The following is a 16332-nucleotide window of genomic DNA, read 5'->3' as shown; positions in this document are numbered from 1 at the left end:
ATCAGTAATTTCTGGGTTTTACAGGGCTCAGTGTACACCACAAATGTGAAACTAAGTATGAGGACAGATAGGAAAACTTTGTTAGAAATGTAATGATTTTTTAGTGGTTCTTGATTAAGCAGAAGGTCTTGAGACTTTGGATCTAAGCAATTTTCAGGAGGCTTTGGAAGAGTTGATAACACGGAGTACATGCAGTGCTGTCGGATATGGTCACCCTTTGTCTCATGTGGCTTATCAGGCCCTTGAAATGTGGCTAATCTGGATTGAGATGGGCTGTGTCAAACAGACATTGGATTTTGAGGACCATGTGGAAAAAAGAATATAAAATATCTCCAGAATTTTTCTATTAACTTCACATAGAAATGATAATATTTGGGCTATGTTGAGTTAAATAAAATCTATATTGAGTTTACTTTCACTGTTTCTTCTTAGTGTTTCATGTGGCTACTGGAAAATTTAAAATTGCGTATGTGACTCACATTGGGGGCTCTTATATTCTTTTGGACAGCTCTGGCTCTAGATTTCTTTTGATAAGTCATGTCTTGTCTTAGATATGGTTCCTCTAAAGAGGTATCATGGTATCAGTGTATTGGCGTACAGAGGTTAGAGCTATAAAAATTGCCATTTCAGCTAAGGACAGGAATTTCCCGTATAATTCTGTCGTGGGCATAAATTGTGTGGAGATTTGTCTCTGTGTGATGTTCATTCCCACTCCCTGCCATTCTTTGCCCCTCATTCTGGCCATGCAGAGCAGCTTGCCAGAACTGGGGCCTCTTGGTAATCTTAGCATACTTGTTGCTTGCTCTCAACTGGATTGCTTCTGAAATGTTTCTTGAAAATGAAACTGCTTCAACAATAAGCTTCTTAATTATGTCATGGGTTCACCACGAGGGTATACAAACAGATCCTCAGCAGTAGCTAATTTTCCTTTAATTGTATCTCATTCTTATGTTGGAATATCTTATTTCGTATTCATGAAAGCTCTAACACATGTTAATCCATTACAGGTGGGGTAACTAACACAGCACAGTATCAGAACAGACTAATGGTGTATGAACCTAACCAGGTAAGAATCATATAAGAAAAACTCATTACCTTAATTAAAATGAATTTTAGAAGATTTCCACAGTAATTAGTAGTTGAAATGCCAAGTCTGTACATACACATGCATCTTAAACTTGTGTAGAGAAAAGGAAGCATCTGGATAAACTGCCTTTTGGTTGCCTTTTTTTTTCCCCCCTCACAAAATTTCAGCTCCTTTAGTTTTATGCGATACACGATGCTTAACTCTTTCCGAGTTTTGCCTAATGTAGAAAAAAGGGGTGATAGGCTGATGAGTTAAATGCCCTTTATTTCCATTATCTCAAGTGGCTATTCATATTCAGAGGGATCCAAAAAAAAGGATTTTGATTGACCTGTTGTATGTCTTTTCAGAAGGCATCTCATTCCAAGAGGGGAACATGCTTATAGTTTCATTACTCCCAAATAAAATAATAACTTTTATTTAACTCAGTGTTGGCAGAATGTCTTTGAGGGGTGTCAAGGACAAGTCTAAAGAAGTATCTGAAAAGTGTGAGGATGTTTCTCATCTAATAACTAGTGCCTGAACTGGAAGCATTCTGATGGTGTCTGTGCCTTCTCTTGCCCACTTGCCATCCACACTCAGTGAGTTTTTTGTCCCCCAAAGAAGAACCATTTTTATTCTCTTTTCCTTCTACCAAAATGTCTGTGGCCTTGGCACATGTTTTCAGGACTTCACCATTTCTATGATTTTGGTAATGTAAATATTTTTCATGATTATGACAGTCTTCCAAAATGATTTGATCTGGGGATTTAATATTCATCAGCTGGAGATAATGGAACAGGAAACAACAGGTTGGCTTTGGCAGCCTGGGTCAGGATCCGTCACGAAATGTGTGTCCTGATGACCTCAGTCGATCTGGTGTCTTTTTATTTCAACCTTATTTGATTCTGAATTTAACGAAGGTGTTTCTCTCTTTGCAAGTGTGTTTCCTGATGTCATTAGAAGCTGTAGGTTTCAGAGACCACATGTCCATGGGCCAGGTGTCTCAAGAGGGATCATTAATTTGCAGTTGCTTGAGTTCGGTGCACACGTGGTTAAAGAGGAAGAAGGTGTTAACATTTCTCAAATGAGTTCTGTTTCATGTTTGTACACACATGCTCTTTTTAAAAATTCTGCTGGCATATTGTTTACGGTGGGTACTGGCAAACATCACATCTGCTTGCATCTTGCTCAGAATCTCAATAACTCTATCATTCAGCCCTGGTGCTTATTTCTCTTCTAGGTCTTTGTGGAGAGTCGATAATGCCTGCCATCTGCCACAGAGCACATCGCTACCTGCCAACAGGCAGGCTGGGGTGACCTCTGCTTCCCCACTACTGATTAGTATTCACACGCTAGCTTATTAGGAGTGACCCCACCAGGCCTCTCTGTTTCTTTGCCTTTGCAGTGCTTGGCGGCTCACCTGGCAGGCATGGCAGTGAAGGAAGCTAAAGATATAATCAGGGGATGCAGGCAGGCTTTACAAACCAGATGGCGTCCACAGTCCTGTGGCAGGGGACCGGACTGCTAATGCAAACGTTGATTCCTAATACCAGAATGGGTTGCCTCCTAGAAAGCACCTAAGGAGGGCACCATCAGAGTTTTGAGTTAAATCCACTCATGTGAAATGTATCAAAGACATTGCTTCACAGAATATCTGGAAGAAATGTCTGGCTATCTTATTAAAGAAGACTTTTGATTGGAAAGAGATTCTTATGACACGCTTAAAAAGGGGGAGCAGATAAATACAAGCCTTTCAAACTGTACAAACCACTCTTTTTGTAAGTCTATCTTTAAAAGAGAAATTAGAAATGAGCTAGGAGATAGGTCTTTAGTGAATAGACCTTTAGTGAATATTTTCTTATTCTTTTGCAGCTTTGTGAACTGGTGAAACTCTGTGTATTAAAAACATCACATGTTCTTTCTAACGAAGTCCAAATTTTTCCTGGCAAAAAGGAATCTGGGTTCCTCCTGTAGGTTAGTGTTTATGTACAAAGGAAATGTTTAGATTTACTTACCTGTCCATTGCTTAGTTAAGGGTTAAAATTAAGGTCATATTTGATTTTCATCTAATTTTGCATTTTAAATTAGATTTTTGAAAGAAGCCATATTGAAGAGGAGTTGAGCATTGTCTTTCTCATTAGTGAGAGTGACCTATAACCAAACAGTGGAGGTTTCACCATTCCTGAAGTTGCTTAAAATTTGGCCTTCTGCCAAAACAAACGTATGCCTAGAAATAACTTTTCCCAGTTTGGTAGACAATATGATTATAAATATGTTAAAAGGGACTATTACGAAGGCAGCATGAGACTTTGTTGTGACACCAGATCTTTGCTCTTCTATTGATCTTGGGAGGTTAATTTTGGAAAGATTAGCAGAATCACTCTAACCCTAGCTTATGTAGAAGCCTTGGGTAACCAGGGATTACTATCGCAATAATTTTTTAAAGTGTGTATTTATTGGACATTATGTGGCACTCTTCTAAATGTTTTGTATTAACTAATTTAATCATCACAACAAGCTTGTCAGGTACAGTATGACTCTCCCCACTTTACAGATGAGGAAATAGGCACATAGAGGTGAAGTAGTTTGCTCAAGGTCACACAAAGATTATAAACTCAGGCATTCTGGATCCAGATCCTGTTTTCTTAAATCATTACACCTAGCCATATGCTTTCACTCAAGCAATTTGCATGAGTAAGTTCTCTCAATTGGGTGAGGGAACCATCATGAAAATTTCTATATTCTCATGTGCTCCCCTTATAAAATGCAAATACCCTATAAAATGCAACCCAACTAAGAGGAAATGCCTTTGTACGTTGCAAAATACAGCTGAATATGTGGTTCTTTTGTAATTGTTTTCAGGTAAGAAGCCTGTACCTTTCAAAATATGTAAGCAACATCCCAGTAGAATGGAATAGACAAAGCAGAGTCCCAGCTACTAACAAGGCACTGCTGTTTCCTGCTGCAGAGGTCTGCTATTAACAGAATCCACCTGAATTAATTTCTTTCTTTCTTTCTTTCTTTCTTTCTTTCTTTCTTTCTTTCTTTCTTTCTTTCTTCCTTCCTTCCTTCCTTCCTTCCTTCCTTCCTTTCTCTTTTTCTCAGAATAAATGGATAAGCCGCAGCCCAATGCTGCAGAGAAGGGTCTACCATTCCATGGCTGCTGTTCAAAGAAAGCTTTATGTTCTTGGAGGCAATGACTTGGACTACAATAACGACCGGATCCTTGTGCGGCATATAGATTCTTACAACATAGACACTGACCAGTGGACGCGTTGTAATTTCAACCTGTTGACTGGTAAGTACCTTTGACTAAGTAAATCAGGAAAGGCAGAGATTCAAGAAATTGCCACTCTTGTTTTCTTACACATCTTCAGTGCCTCCCTATCTTCAGTGTATGATGGCAGAACAACTTGTGTTTATTAACCAGAAAGATTTGTCTCTTGACATTATTTGTCTTACAAAATGTGACTCAGTCAAGTGGCTGAGCTAGTTTCTCAGGGTCTCTGTTACTTTCGTGCATCTTCTCACTTGGCTGAGAGAGGTCTGTCAGGTCCTTTCTTGTCAATAAATATGCACGTAGAACTTTGAGACGATTAGGAGGAATGGGGGAATTAGTAACTTTACAGAAGCAACATATATTTCTTTTCTTTTCACTTTTAGTCCTCTTTTATTTATTTTGAGGTCAGGCGTCTGGCCTTCATTGTTTGTTACTGTCAGGTAAAATTTCTGGCTGTATTCTCCTAACAACTAAATCTTAGAGCAGTTCTGTGCATAGGGGTTCGGTAGTGTTTCCAACCACATAGCAGTTCAAGCATTACCCAGGGCAACACTAGGTATGGACCCTCCTGATCCCAAAAGGGAATAAAAGGAAAGCAATGAACAATGTACCTATAATGTTCCTTTTTCTTTTTTATTTAATTTAATTTAATTTATTTATTTATTTGCCAGAGAGAGAGAGAGAGAGAGCGAGCGAGCAAGCACAGGCAGGCAGAGTGGCAGCAGAGGCAGAGGGAGAAGCAGGCTCCCTGCGGAGCAAGAAGGCGGATGTGGGACTTGATCCCAGGACGCCGGGATCATGACCCGAGCAGAAGGCAGCCGCTTAACCAGCTGAGCCACCCTGGTATCCCTGCCTGTAATGTTTCTTTACGGAGTTGAAAACTTTCTCTCCCTTGTCAGCGTACATTGTAAACATGCACAGGTGACCAGGTCCCTTCCAGGCTGCTCCACCAAATAGGAAATTCACAAACTCAACATGGTGGGCTGGACTAGCCCCTGAGGACATCTTCATGTGCTGAGTGGGGCACTCCACCCCTCGCAGCTACTGCTGGGGAGGCAACAGCAAACGCGGACCCAGTGTGAGGGGGTTAGATGCTTTGTGCAGAGCTCCTGTTTTTGTGAAAATGATCTTTAGGGCCCACCAACAGGTACTTAACCCTCTCCGAGTTTCTGTAGTGGTACCTTAGTCCCTCGGTCCCTGGATCTGCGATTCTGTCCGCTGTAGGATCCGGCTTATTTATTACTGCAGTCAATCCAGTGTCAGCCCATCAATAAAAAGAGACTCTCTTACTCTCTGATGGCCTCCAGGAAAGAATAGATGGTAGTGAGTTATTCTGTCTTCTTTTTTTAAATGGGGGAGGAAGCTTTCATTATTCTGGCACGTCAGTATCTAGAGACTAACCAGGCTGGTCCCAGATGGGGAACTTTAATATAGTCTTAAAACGGTTATGTATGTAAAGAAAGGGAGGCTAGTAACTTTATCAATCTTTTCTGTCATTTGCCTTCATTTGGGGGACACTCGGGGCCTGGCTGCTTTATTGACTTCTTGCTGTTGCAGCTGTTACTTTACAAATGTAAGCGCTTGCTTTAAAAGCATTTATGGAGGTGTTTTGCATTTTGAAAATATACCTTGTTTCCACCGGCTGTGGGTAATTGGCATAAAATGGAGCGTAGAACTCTTATTTTGTTATTGCTTATTATTGCTGTATTTAATGCTGTATTTACCCACTTGGCTGGCGAATAAGTGTTTTGGCTTGGTTCTGACCTGACACAGATTCATTCTCTGTGAAGGAGTGGTTAATTCTTCCCTCTGAGTACTGGGAGGCGGTGATTAGATGCCACAGAAATCCTGTGGAGCGTACAAGTGTGCCACAGGGGGAGCTTGTATCCTTCAGTGGCAAAAGGGTTAATTAAGACATGCAAGGAAATGGATTTATTTTTTTCTTTTTATTCAATTCTTTTTACTTTAGGCCAAAATGAATCTGGAGTTGCTGTCCATAATGAGAGAATATATTTAGTTGGTGGATATTCGATTTGGACAAATGAGCCTCTGGCTTGTATCCAGGTGAGTGGTTGAAGTTCCTTTTGAAGTTTGTTCAAGTGGTTCAGTGAGGTCACTTTTTGCAGTGCTGCTACTGAAGGAAGAGCTGTGTACATATAGGAAAAGGTTTGAATTCCCTTTGTGCAGCGAGTTTAGACACTAAACTTCATCCTGCTTCCTAAAAATGACACCTAAGAAATGATGGAGCCCTAGTGAAAATAAAGATGGGGGTGAGCTTTGAAAATCTATGATTAAAAAATAAAAAAATAAAATAAAAATAAAAAAATAAAATATATATGATAACATCCTAGAAATGGGGAAAGTGGGATAACTTTCTCTTTCTCATAAACTGAAAAAAAAAAAATCTAGAAAGGTTTAGCAGTCATACTATCATGCTCCCAAAACTTTACAAACGCCTCCTTCCCACTCAGTTGCTTTATTTTCTGTACCATAATTTGTTCATTCCAGTAAATCCCACCTACGAAGGTGTTCTTCCTTCCTGACAGAAGTTGGGAGCAGTAGGGGTTTATGATTAGTCTGATGGAGAGAGCCTGTGCCCCCAGACAACAGCCCTGGCACAGCAGCTGTGAGGAGCGTAGGTGAGGCAGGTTGCCAGCTGAGCTTTTCAGAACAGTGATAGCTTTTGTTGATACACATATTCAAGGTCTAATTATTTTATTTTTTACAATTGTTACCATAGTTGTTCCTCTGTTTTATGGGCTCTCTGATAATGTGTTGACATATATTAGGCCTGATTTATCTCTTGATCTGCAGAAAAATCTATCCTTAAAATTACCATTATTATCTAACCTCACCTTTAGGGGAAGATTTTTTAACCACTGCTTCATTATCTTTCATAGTCACAGGACTATTCAAGATTTTAATTTTTTCTTCAGTCACATCTCATAAGGTATATATATATTTTCTCAGGAAACTTTTCCATGTTGTCCCAGTTTTCAAAATTGTTGGCATAGGGCGCCTGGGTGGTTCAGTTGGTTAAGCGATGACCTTTGGCTCAGGTCATGATTCCAGGGTCCTGGGCTCAAGTCCCACATCGGGCTCCCCTGCTCTGTGGGGAGCCTGCTTCTCCCTCTCCCCCTGATTATGCACTCTCTCTCTCTGTCAAATAAATAAATAAAATCTAAAAAAAAATTGCTACCATATAATTATTTTGTTTCCACTTAGTTATATCCCCCATTATTTTCATAATATTATTTTTTTCTTTTCTTCTCTTGATTTCTCTTGCCAGAGGTTTGTCTGGGTATTTAATATACTTCTCTTAACTAGATCTAAATCTGCAAGGATAGCCTAAGTATGAACAACATAATAAACAAGCTGGCCCTAATGGATGTGAGTTCTGGATTCAATAGGATAGAGTGGGTTTTTTTTTCAGTTTATTGAGATATTATTAACATTTAATATTGTATTATTAATTCAAGGTGTACAAAAAATGTTATATATGTATATATTGCTAAATGATCACCAAAGTAAGTTTGGTTGACATCCATAACCCCACATAGTTACAGAAGTTTTTTCTGTTTGTGATGAGAACTTTTAAAATCTATTCTCTTAGCAGCTTCCAAATATTTAATACAGTATGGGTAATTATAGTCACTGTGCTGTACATTACATCCCCAGGATTTATTTTTATAAGTGGAAGTTTGTATCTTCTTTTTTATTGAATTATATGTGAAGTACAAGACAACAGTAGCTTCAGGTATATAGCATAGTGATTGAACAAGTCTATACATTGTGCTGTGCTCACCACAGTGCTAACTACCATGTGTCACCATACAACGTTATTACAATATCATTGACTGTATTCCCTATGCTGTGCCTTTTATCCCCGTGACTTATGCAGTCCATAACTGGAAGACTGTATGTCCCATTTCCCTCCACCCATTTTACACATTCCATGTATCCACCTTCCCTCTGGAAACCATCAATTTGTTCTTTGTATTTATAGGTCTCTTTCTGCTTTATTTGTTGTTTTTTTTAGATTCTACATATAAGTGAAATCATATGGTATATGTCTTTCTCTGTCTGACTTATTTCATTTAGCATAATATTCTCTAGGTCCATCCATAATGTCACAAATGGCAAGATCTCATTTCTTATGACTAATATTCCATTATATATATATATATATATATATATATATATATATGATGATTAGGGATGTTGAGCATTTTTTCATGTGTCTATTGGCCATATATACATCTTTGTTGGAAAAATGTCTGTTCAGGTTCTTCATCCACTCATTTTTTTAATCAAATTTTTTGCTGTTTTTTGATGTTGAGTTGTGTAAGTTCTTTACATATTTTGCATATTAAGTCCTATCAGATATATCATTTGCAAATATCTTTTTCCATTCACTGGGTTGCATTTCCATTTTGTTGGTTTCCTTCACTGTGCAAAAGCTCTTTATTTTGGTGTAGTCACAATAGTTTATTTTTGCTTTTGTTTCCCTTGCCTGAGAAAACATATCTAAAAAAAAAATGTTGCTAAGGCCAGTGTCTAAAGAGATTACTGCTTATGTTTTCTTTTTCTTTTTTTTTTTAATTAACATGTAATGTATTGTTCTGCCTATGTTTTCTTTTAGGAGTTTATGGTTTCAGGTCACACATTTAGGTCTTTAGTGCATTTTGAATTTATTTTTTTGTGTGTGAGGTAAGTGGCCCAGGTTAATTCTTTTGCATGTAGCTGTCCAGTTTTCCCAACACCATTTATTGAAGAGACTGTCTTTTCTGCATTGTATGTTCTTGTCTCCTTTGTCATAGATAATTTGACCTTGTGAGTATGAGTTTATTTCTGGATTTTCTATCCTTTTGCATTGATCCATGTATCTATTTTTGTGCCACTATCTACTGTTTTGACTACTGTAGCTTTATAGTATATCTTGAAATTTAGGATTGTGATACTTCCTGTTTTGTTCTTTTGTAAAATTGCTTTTGCTTTAGAGGTCTTCTGTGGGGTTCCATATAAATTTTAGTATTCTTGGTCTACTTCTGTGAATAATGCTGTTGGTTTTTTGATAGGATTGCATTGAATCTATAGATTGCTTTGGGCAATATAGACATTTTAATGATCTCAATTCTTCCAATCCATTAACATGGTGTATCTTTCCATTTGTTTATGTTAACCGTCATTCTTCTTTATTAGCGTTTTATGGTTTTCAGAGTACAGGTCTTGTATCTTTCTGGTTAAGTTTATTTCTAGATATTTTATTCCTTTTTGTTTAATTGTTAATGGAATTGTCTGCTTAATTTCTGTTCTGCTACTTTATTATTGGTGTATAGAAATGCAAAAAATTTTTGTATATTAATTTTGTATTTTGCGACCCTACTGAACTCATTGATCAGTTTCAATAGTTTTTTGGTAGTCTTTAGAGTTTCCTATGTATGGTATCATGTCATCTGCAAATAGAGACAGCTTAAATTCTTCCTTACCAACTTGGATGCCTTTTATTTCTTTTCTAATTGCTGTGTCTAGGCCTTCAATTCTTATGTTGAATAGAAGTGAGAAGAGTAGACATCCTTGTTTTGATTCTGATCAAGAGGAAAAGTTCTCAGTTTTTCCACATTGAGATTGATGTTAACTGTGGGTTTTTAATATATGGCTTTTATTATGTTGAGGTATGTTCTCTCTAAATTCACTTTGTTGAGAGTTTTTATCATGAAAGGATGTTGAATTTTGTCAAATGCTTGTTCTGCATCTATTGAGATGATCATATGATTTTTAATCCTTCATCTTGTTAATGTGGTGTATCATGGTGATTGATTTGCAAATACTGAATCATGCATGCATCCCCAGAATAAATCCCTCTTGATAAATCTAAAATCGAAATCTAAAAAAAGATAAATCTTTTTTTATTGTATTGTTGAATTCGGTTCGCTAATCTTTTAGTGAGATTTTTTTTTTTTTTTTTTTTTAAGATTTGCTTGTTTGAGAGAGAAAGAGGAAAAGGGGGTGTGAGTGAAGCAGAGGGAGAGGGAGAGAGAGAATCTCCAGCAGACTCCCCACTGAGTGCAGAGCCCAACAGGGGGCTCAATCCCATGACCTTGAGATTGTGACCTGAGCTGAAACCAAGAGTTGGGTGCTCAACCAGCTGAGCCACCCAGGCACTCCATCTTTTGTTGAAAGGTATCATGGATATCGGCCTGTAGTTTTCTTTCTTTGTAGTGTCTTTGTCTGGTTTTGGTATCAGGATAATGCTGGCCTTCTAGAATATATTTGGAAGTTTTCCTTCCTCTTTTACTTTTAAGAATAGTTTGAAGAGATAAGTGAGTAACAATTCTTTAAATGTTTGGTAGAAGTCACTTGTAAACTCATATGCTCTTTTACTACTTTTGTGTTTTAACCTTCATTTAGCTTTATTAATGATTACCCTACTGCCTTTACTGTATACCTATTACATTTTTTTTCTCTCATAGTTTTATTCTAATTATGGCCTCTTCCACTTAAAGAAGTCCTTTTAATGTTTCTTATAAGGGTGGCTTAGTGGTGATGAACTCTTAACTTTTGTTTGTCTGGGAAACTATCTCATCTAAATTTTGAATTATAACCTTGCCAGGTGGAGTATTCTTGGTTGTAGATTTTTTTCTTTTCAGTACTTTGAATATATCATGTCACTCTCTTACTGCTTACAAAGTTTCTGCTGAAAAGTCAACTGATAGCCTTCTAATGTTTTCCTTTTACATAAATAGTTGCTTCTCCCTACCTGTTTTGAAAATTCGCTTTTTATTTTTAATCTTTGATATTTTAATTATTGTGTATCCTGGTGCTGACCTCTTTGGGTTTATCTCGTTTTTTGTGTTGCCTGGGCTTGAATATGTTTCCTTCTTCAGGTTAAGGAAGTATTCAACTATTGTGTCTTTTTAAAGTTATTGATTGATTGATTGATTGATTGACGATTTTATTTACTTATTTGACAGAGAGAGAGATCACAAGTAGGCAGAGAGGCAGGCAGAGAGGGGGGTAAGCAGGCTCCCTGCTGAGCAGAGAGCCCGATTCGGGGCTCGATCGTAGGACCCTGAGATCATGACCTGAGCCAAAGGCAGAGGCTTTAACCCACTGAGCCACCCAGGTTCCCCACTAAGTCAGTCTTTCATTAGTTTTACTCATTGAATACATTTTGTAAGCTGAAAATACTTTCTGTGGGGATTGCATTTGGCACTAAGGATCTTGCATATTTTGCAGTAGTAGTTGATTTCCTTTAGTATATGCTTCATTTCAGTTATTCTTCAATTCTGATTGGTTCTTTTTTATATTTTCTCTTTACTGAAGTTCTTACTGAGTTTAACCATTCTTCTTTCCAGTCCAGGGAGCATTTTTTATTACCATTATTTTGAACTCCATATCAGGTAGATTGGCTATCTCTATTTTATATAGTTATTTTTCTGAAGTTTTGTCTTATTCTTTGATTTGGAGCATATTCTTCTGCCTCCTCATTTTGATTGACTTTCTGTATTTGTTTTTATGAATTAGGCAGAATAGTTACTTCTAAACTTGAAGGAATGGTCCTGTATATGCTTGTGCTCTGTGTAGACTATGTGTGCCTGGTAATTTTAGCTAGCTGGATGGAGCTGCAGCTGGTGGGGCTGGGAGTTCCAGGACCTTCTATGCTGGGGTTGCCTTGTTGAGACGGTCTGAGCTGAGAGGGGCCTGGGTCAGGGCATTCCTGGGACTCTCTGCAGAGGGAGGCATGGCTCAAGCTGAAGTGTGTGCATGCTGGGGAGTCTGAGTGCTCTCCTCACAGAGAATGTTTTGATGCATAGCTGAAGCTGAAGGGGATGAAAGTGGGGGTGTCCCAGAGTGCTCCACACAGGGGTGCCCTTGTAGGGTGCCCGGAGCCAAGGTAGATGCCGTTGGTGACCTGGAGCAGCTGGAGCCTAGGTAAGGCGTGTGGGGTATCCTGGCAGGTCATCTGAAAGTGGTTTGGGCCTAGTGTTCTGCAGTGATCTGCCCCTGTGTCACCTTGGTGACATGGTTAGAGCTGTAATGAGTGCTTACTAAGGATGTCTTAGTTTGTGCTGCACTAGGGCTGCCTTGGTCAGACAGCTGGGGCTGGTGTGGACTAGGGGCCCTGGGCTCACTGAGGCAGTATGCAAGCTAGAGGTCCCAGACACTGCTTCTGACCACTCTATCAGATGAGATCATACAGTACTTATCTTTTTCTGAATTATTTCACTTACCATAATGCTGTCATGGTCCCAGATTACCTTCTTTTTTATGGCCAGATATTATTCCGTTGTACATGTGTGTGCACACATGTGTGTATGATCACATTTTCTTTATCCATTCATTCATTGATAGACACTTAGGTTGTTTCTATGTCTTGGCTGTTATAAATAATGCTGTAGTGAACATGGGGAACATTGTCTTTTCAAGACAATGGCTTCATTTCCTTTAGATATATACCTAGAAGTGGAATTCTAGATCATATGGTAGTTTTATTTTTAGTTTTTTGAGGAAACCTCCATACTGTTTTCTATAGTGGCTGTACAAATTTATATTTCTCCCAGTGGTGTATTAGGGTTTCCTTTTCTCTATATCCTCACCAAAACTTATTTCTTGTCTTTTGAATGACAGCTATTCTAACAGGTGTGAGGCAATATCTTATTGTGGCTTTGATTACTGTTTCCCTGATGATCAGTGATGTTGAACACCCATTCATGTGCCTGCTGGTCATTTTTATGTGTCTGGAAAAATGTCTCTTCAGAAACTCTGCTTTTTTTTAAGCAGACTTTTTCCCCCTGTGAGTTATAGGAGTTCTTTATAGTGTTTTGGATATTAATCCCTTATCAGATATATGCTATTCAAATATATTCTCCTATTTGGTAGTTTGTCTTTTCATTTTGATGACAGTTTCCTTTGATGTGTAGAAAAGTTTTAGTTTCATGTAGTCCTACTTAATTTATTTTTTCTTTTATTGCCTTTGCTTTTGATGTTAAATCCAAAAAATCATTGCCAAGATCAATGACAAGGAGTTTACCCGTGTTTTCTTCTAAGACTTCTATGGTTTCATATCTTATGTTCAGTCTTTCATCCATTTTGAGTTGATTTTTTGTGTATGGTGGAAGATAAATGTCCAGTTTCATCATTTTGCATGTGGTTGTCCAGTTTTTCCAACACTTTTTATTGAACAGACTGTTCTTTCTCTCATTTGTTTATTCTTGGCTCCTTTGTCATAAATTAATTGACCATATATGTGTGGCTTTACTTCTGGGCTCTCTCTCTGGGTCCATTGATCTATGTGTCTATTTCTATACTTCTACCATGCTTTTTTATTTACTATAACTTTGTAATATATTTGAAATCAGAAAGTGTGATGTCTCAAACTTAGTTCTACTTTCTCAAGATTGCTTTGAAAATTTGGGTTCATACAAAAAAATAACTCAAATACAAATTTGAGGTTTTTTTCTTTTTCTGTGAAAAATGTCATTGGAATTATGATAGGGATTACATTGCTTTCAGTAGTATGGACATTTTAATAATATTAATTTTCCCAATCAGTGAGCAAAGAATACCTTCATATTTATTTGTATCTTCTTTAGTTCTTTCACCAATGTCTGATAGTTTCCAGTGTACAGATCTTTCTCCTCCTTGGTTCAGTTTATTCCTGGCATTTTAATCTTTTTGCTACAATGGTAAGTGAGGTTGCTTTCTTAATTTCTCTTTCTGATAGTTTGTTATTCATGTATAGAAATGCAATTGATTTTTGTATATTTATTTTGTATCTTATATCCTTACTGAATTTATTAGCTCTCACAGTTTTTAGCTCTCACAGTTTTTTGGTGGAGTCAGAGTTTTCTACATATAATATCATGTCATCTGCAAATGAAGACAGTTTTATGTCTCCCTTTTTGATTCGGATGCTTTTTATTTCTTGTATAATTGCTTTGGTTAGGATTTCCAGTATAATGTTGAATAAAAGTGGCAAGAGTGAGAATACTTGTCAATTTCCTAATCTTAAAGGAAAAGCTTTTAGCTCTTCACTGTTAATTATGATGTGAGATGTGGTCTTGTTTTATATGGATTTTATTATGTTGAGGTATGTTCCATACATGTCCAGTTTTTTAAGAGTTTTTTATCAGGAATGAATGTTGAATTTTGGCAAATGTGTTTTTTGCATCTAATAGATTATCATTTGATTTTTATCCTCATTTTGTTAATGTGGTTTATCACATTGGTTGAATTGGATGTGTTGAACCATCCTTGTGTTGCTGGATATCAATCCCACTTGAATATAATATATAACACTTTTAGTGTATTGTTGAATGCAGTGTGCTAATATTTTCTTGAGGATTTTGCATCTATATTCATTAGGGATATTGGACTGTAATTTTCTCCAGTGTGCTTGTGTGGTTTTGGCATTAGGGTAATGCTGGCCTTGTAAAACAAGTGTGGGAATGTTCCCTTTTATTTTTTAGGAGCAGTTAAGGATTGGTATTAATTCTCTTTTAAATATTTGGTGGAATTTGCCAGTGAAGTATCTAATCCTGGATATTTCTTTGTTGATTTTTGATTACTTCTCTTTATTAGTTCACTTATTATTCATTATTTATTTATTATTCATTCTCTTTATTAGTAAGTGCTCTGTTCATATTTCCTATTTCTTCATGATTTAGTCATGTTGGGTTGTATCTTTCTAGGAATCCATTTATTCTATATTGTTGAATTTATTGGTGTATAATTGTAATAATAGTTTTTTATGTTTCTTTATATGGTATCAGCTGTAATGCTTCCTCTTTTATCTCTAACTGTCCCCTCTCTTTGTTCCTTGATAAATGTAGCCACAGATTTGTCTATTTTGCTTATCTTTTCAAAAAAAGCAGCTCTTAGTTTTACTGATCTTTGCTATTTTTAGTTCTTATTTTATTTATTTCCATCCTAATCTTCTGTTTCTTCTTCTTCTTCTTCTTCTTCTTCTTCTCCTTCTCCTTCTTCTTCTTCTTCTTCTTTTTCTAACTAACTTTGGACTTACTTTGTTCATCTTTTTTTAGATCCTTGGCCCATAAGGTTATATATATATTTTTTTCTTAATTTAGGTATTTATCACTATGAGCTACCCTCTTAGAACTGCTTTACCTACATCCCATAAATTTTAGAATGCTTTGTTTCTGTTTTCTTTTGTCTTATGACAGTTCCTGATTTTCTTTGACCCACTGGTTTTTTAGTAGCATGTTTTTTAATCAAATATTTGAATTTTCCAGTTTTTCTTCTTATAATTTCTAGTTTCATACCATTGTGGTTGGAAAAGATGCTTCATATGATTTCAACCTTCTTAAATTTGTTAAGATTTGTTTTGTGTTCTACTTTGTGATCTGTCCTGGAGAATGTTACAGATTATATTCTTATTAAGTGTACATGGAAAATTTATAAAAACCAATCAGGTACTAAAATTAAGAAAGCATATTTCAAATATTAAGCATTATATAAACCATAATCTGTAACTACAATACAATTAAGGTAAAACTTAACAAAAAGTTAAATAAATCCCTATATATTTGGAAATAATTAAACACACTGCTAAATAATGTATGGGCCAAAGAAGACATCATGATGGAAGTTTAAAAAAAAGCCACAAAAGAGTGATAATGAAAATACATAGCAAAGTTTATGGGTTAGATATAGCTCAATAAGTTAGAAAATGAACCAAAAAATAACCTCAAAGTAGAAGGGGAGAGACAATAAGAAATGAGAGGAAACTACTGAACTAGGAGACAGTAACACAGTAGAAAAAATATTAAAGCCACATGTTAGTTCCTTTAAAAAGCATGAAATTTTTTAAAGTGTTTTAGTTAATTGAAGGGTGTCTTGTACTACAAATTGGATCCTTTTTTTTTTTTTTTTTGGATAACAAAGTTTTCTCTTAAGGAGTATGCCTGATCTATCTAAGCATTAATTAATCAGTCTTCACTGCCCTTAGGATTTCTTTTTGTTT

The 16332-nt window shown here is 36.6% G+C and overlaps 1 protein-coding gene across 7 annotated transcripts in view; it reads left to right on the top strand.

Annotated features, from left to right (window-relative positions):
- The window catches only part of KLHL32 (kelch like family member 32), a gene marked incomplete at both ends in the record, with an annotated part of 191901 nt that overhangs the window by 152510 nt on the left and 23059 nt on the right, over positions 1-16332 (top strand). For 5 of the 7 annotated variants that reach the window (XM_080806597.1, XM_080806596.1, XM_080806595.1 and 2 more), the window contains 3 exons: positions 1008-1066; positions 4172-4364; positions 6316-6410. In XM_080806597.1, coding sequence (XP_080662723.1) covers positions 1008-1066; positions 4172-4364; positions 6316-6410 — 347 coding nt within the window. The remainder of the gene's footprint in view (positions 1-1007; positions 1067-4171; positions 4365-6315; positions 6411-16332) is intronic. The other 2 variants (XM_080806600.1, XM_080806599.1) reach the window with 1 other exon arrangement.

Source organism: Martes martes, assembly GCF_963455335.1.
Source record: "Martes martes genome assembly, chromosome: 6".
NCBI classification, from domain to species: Eukaryota; Metazoa; Chordata; class Mammalia; order Carnivora; family Mustelidae; genus Martes; species Martes martes.
Note: the sequence above shows the minus strand (reverse complement) of the source record. Positions and strands in the feature narration are given on the sequence as shown.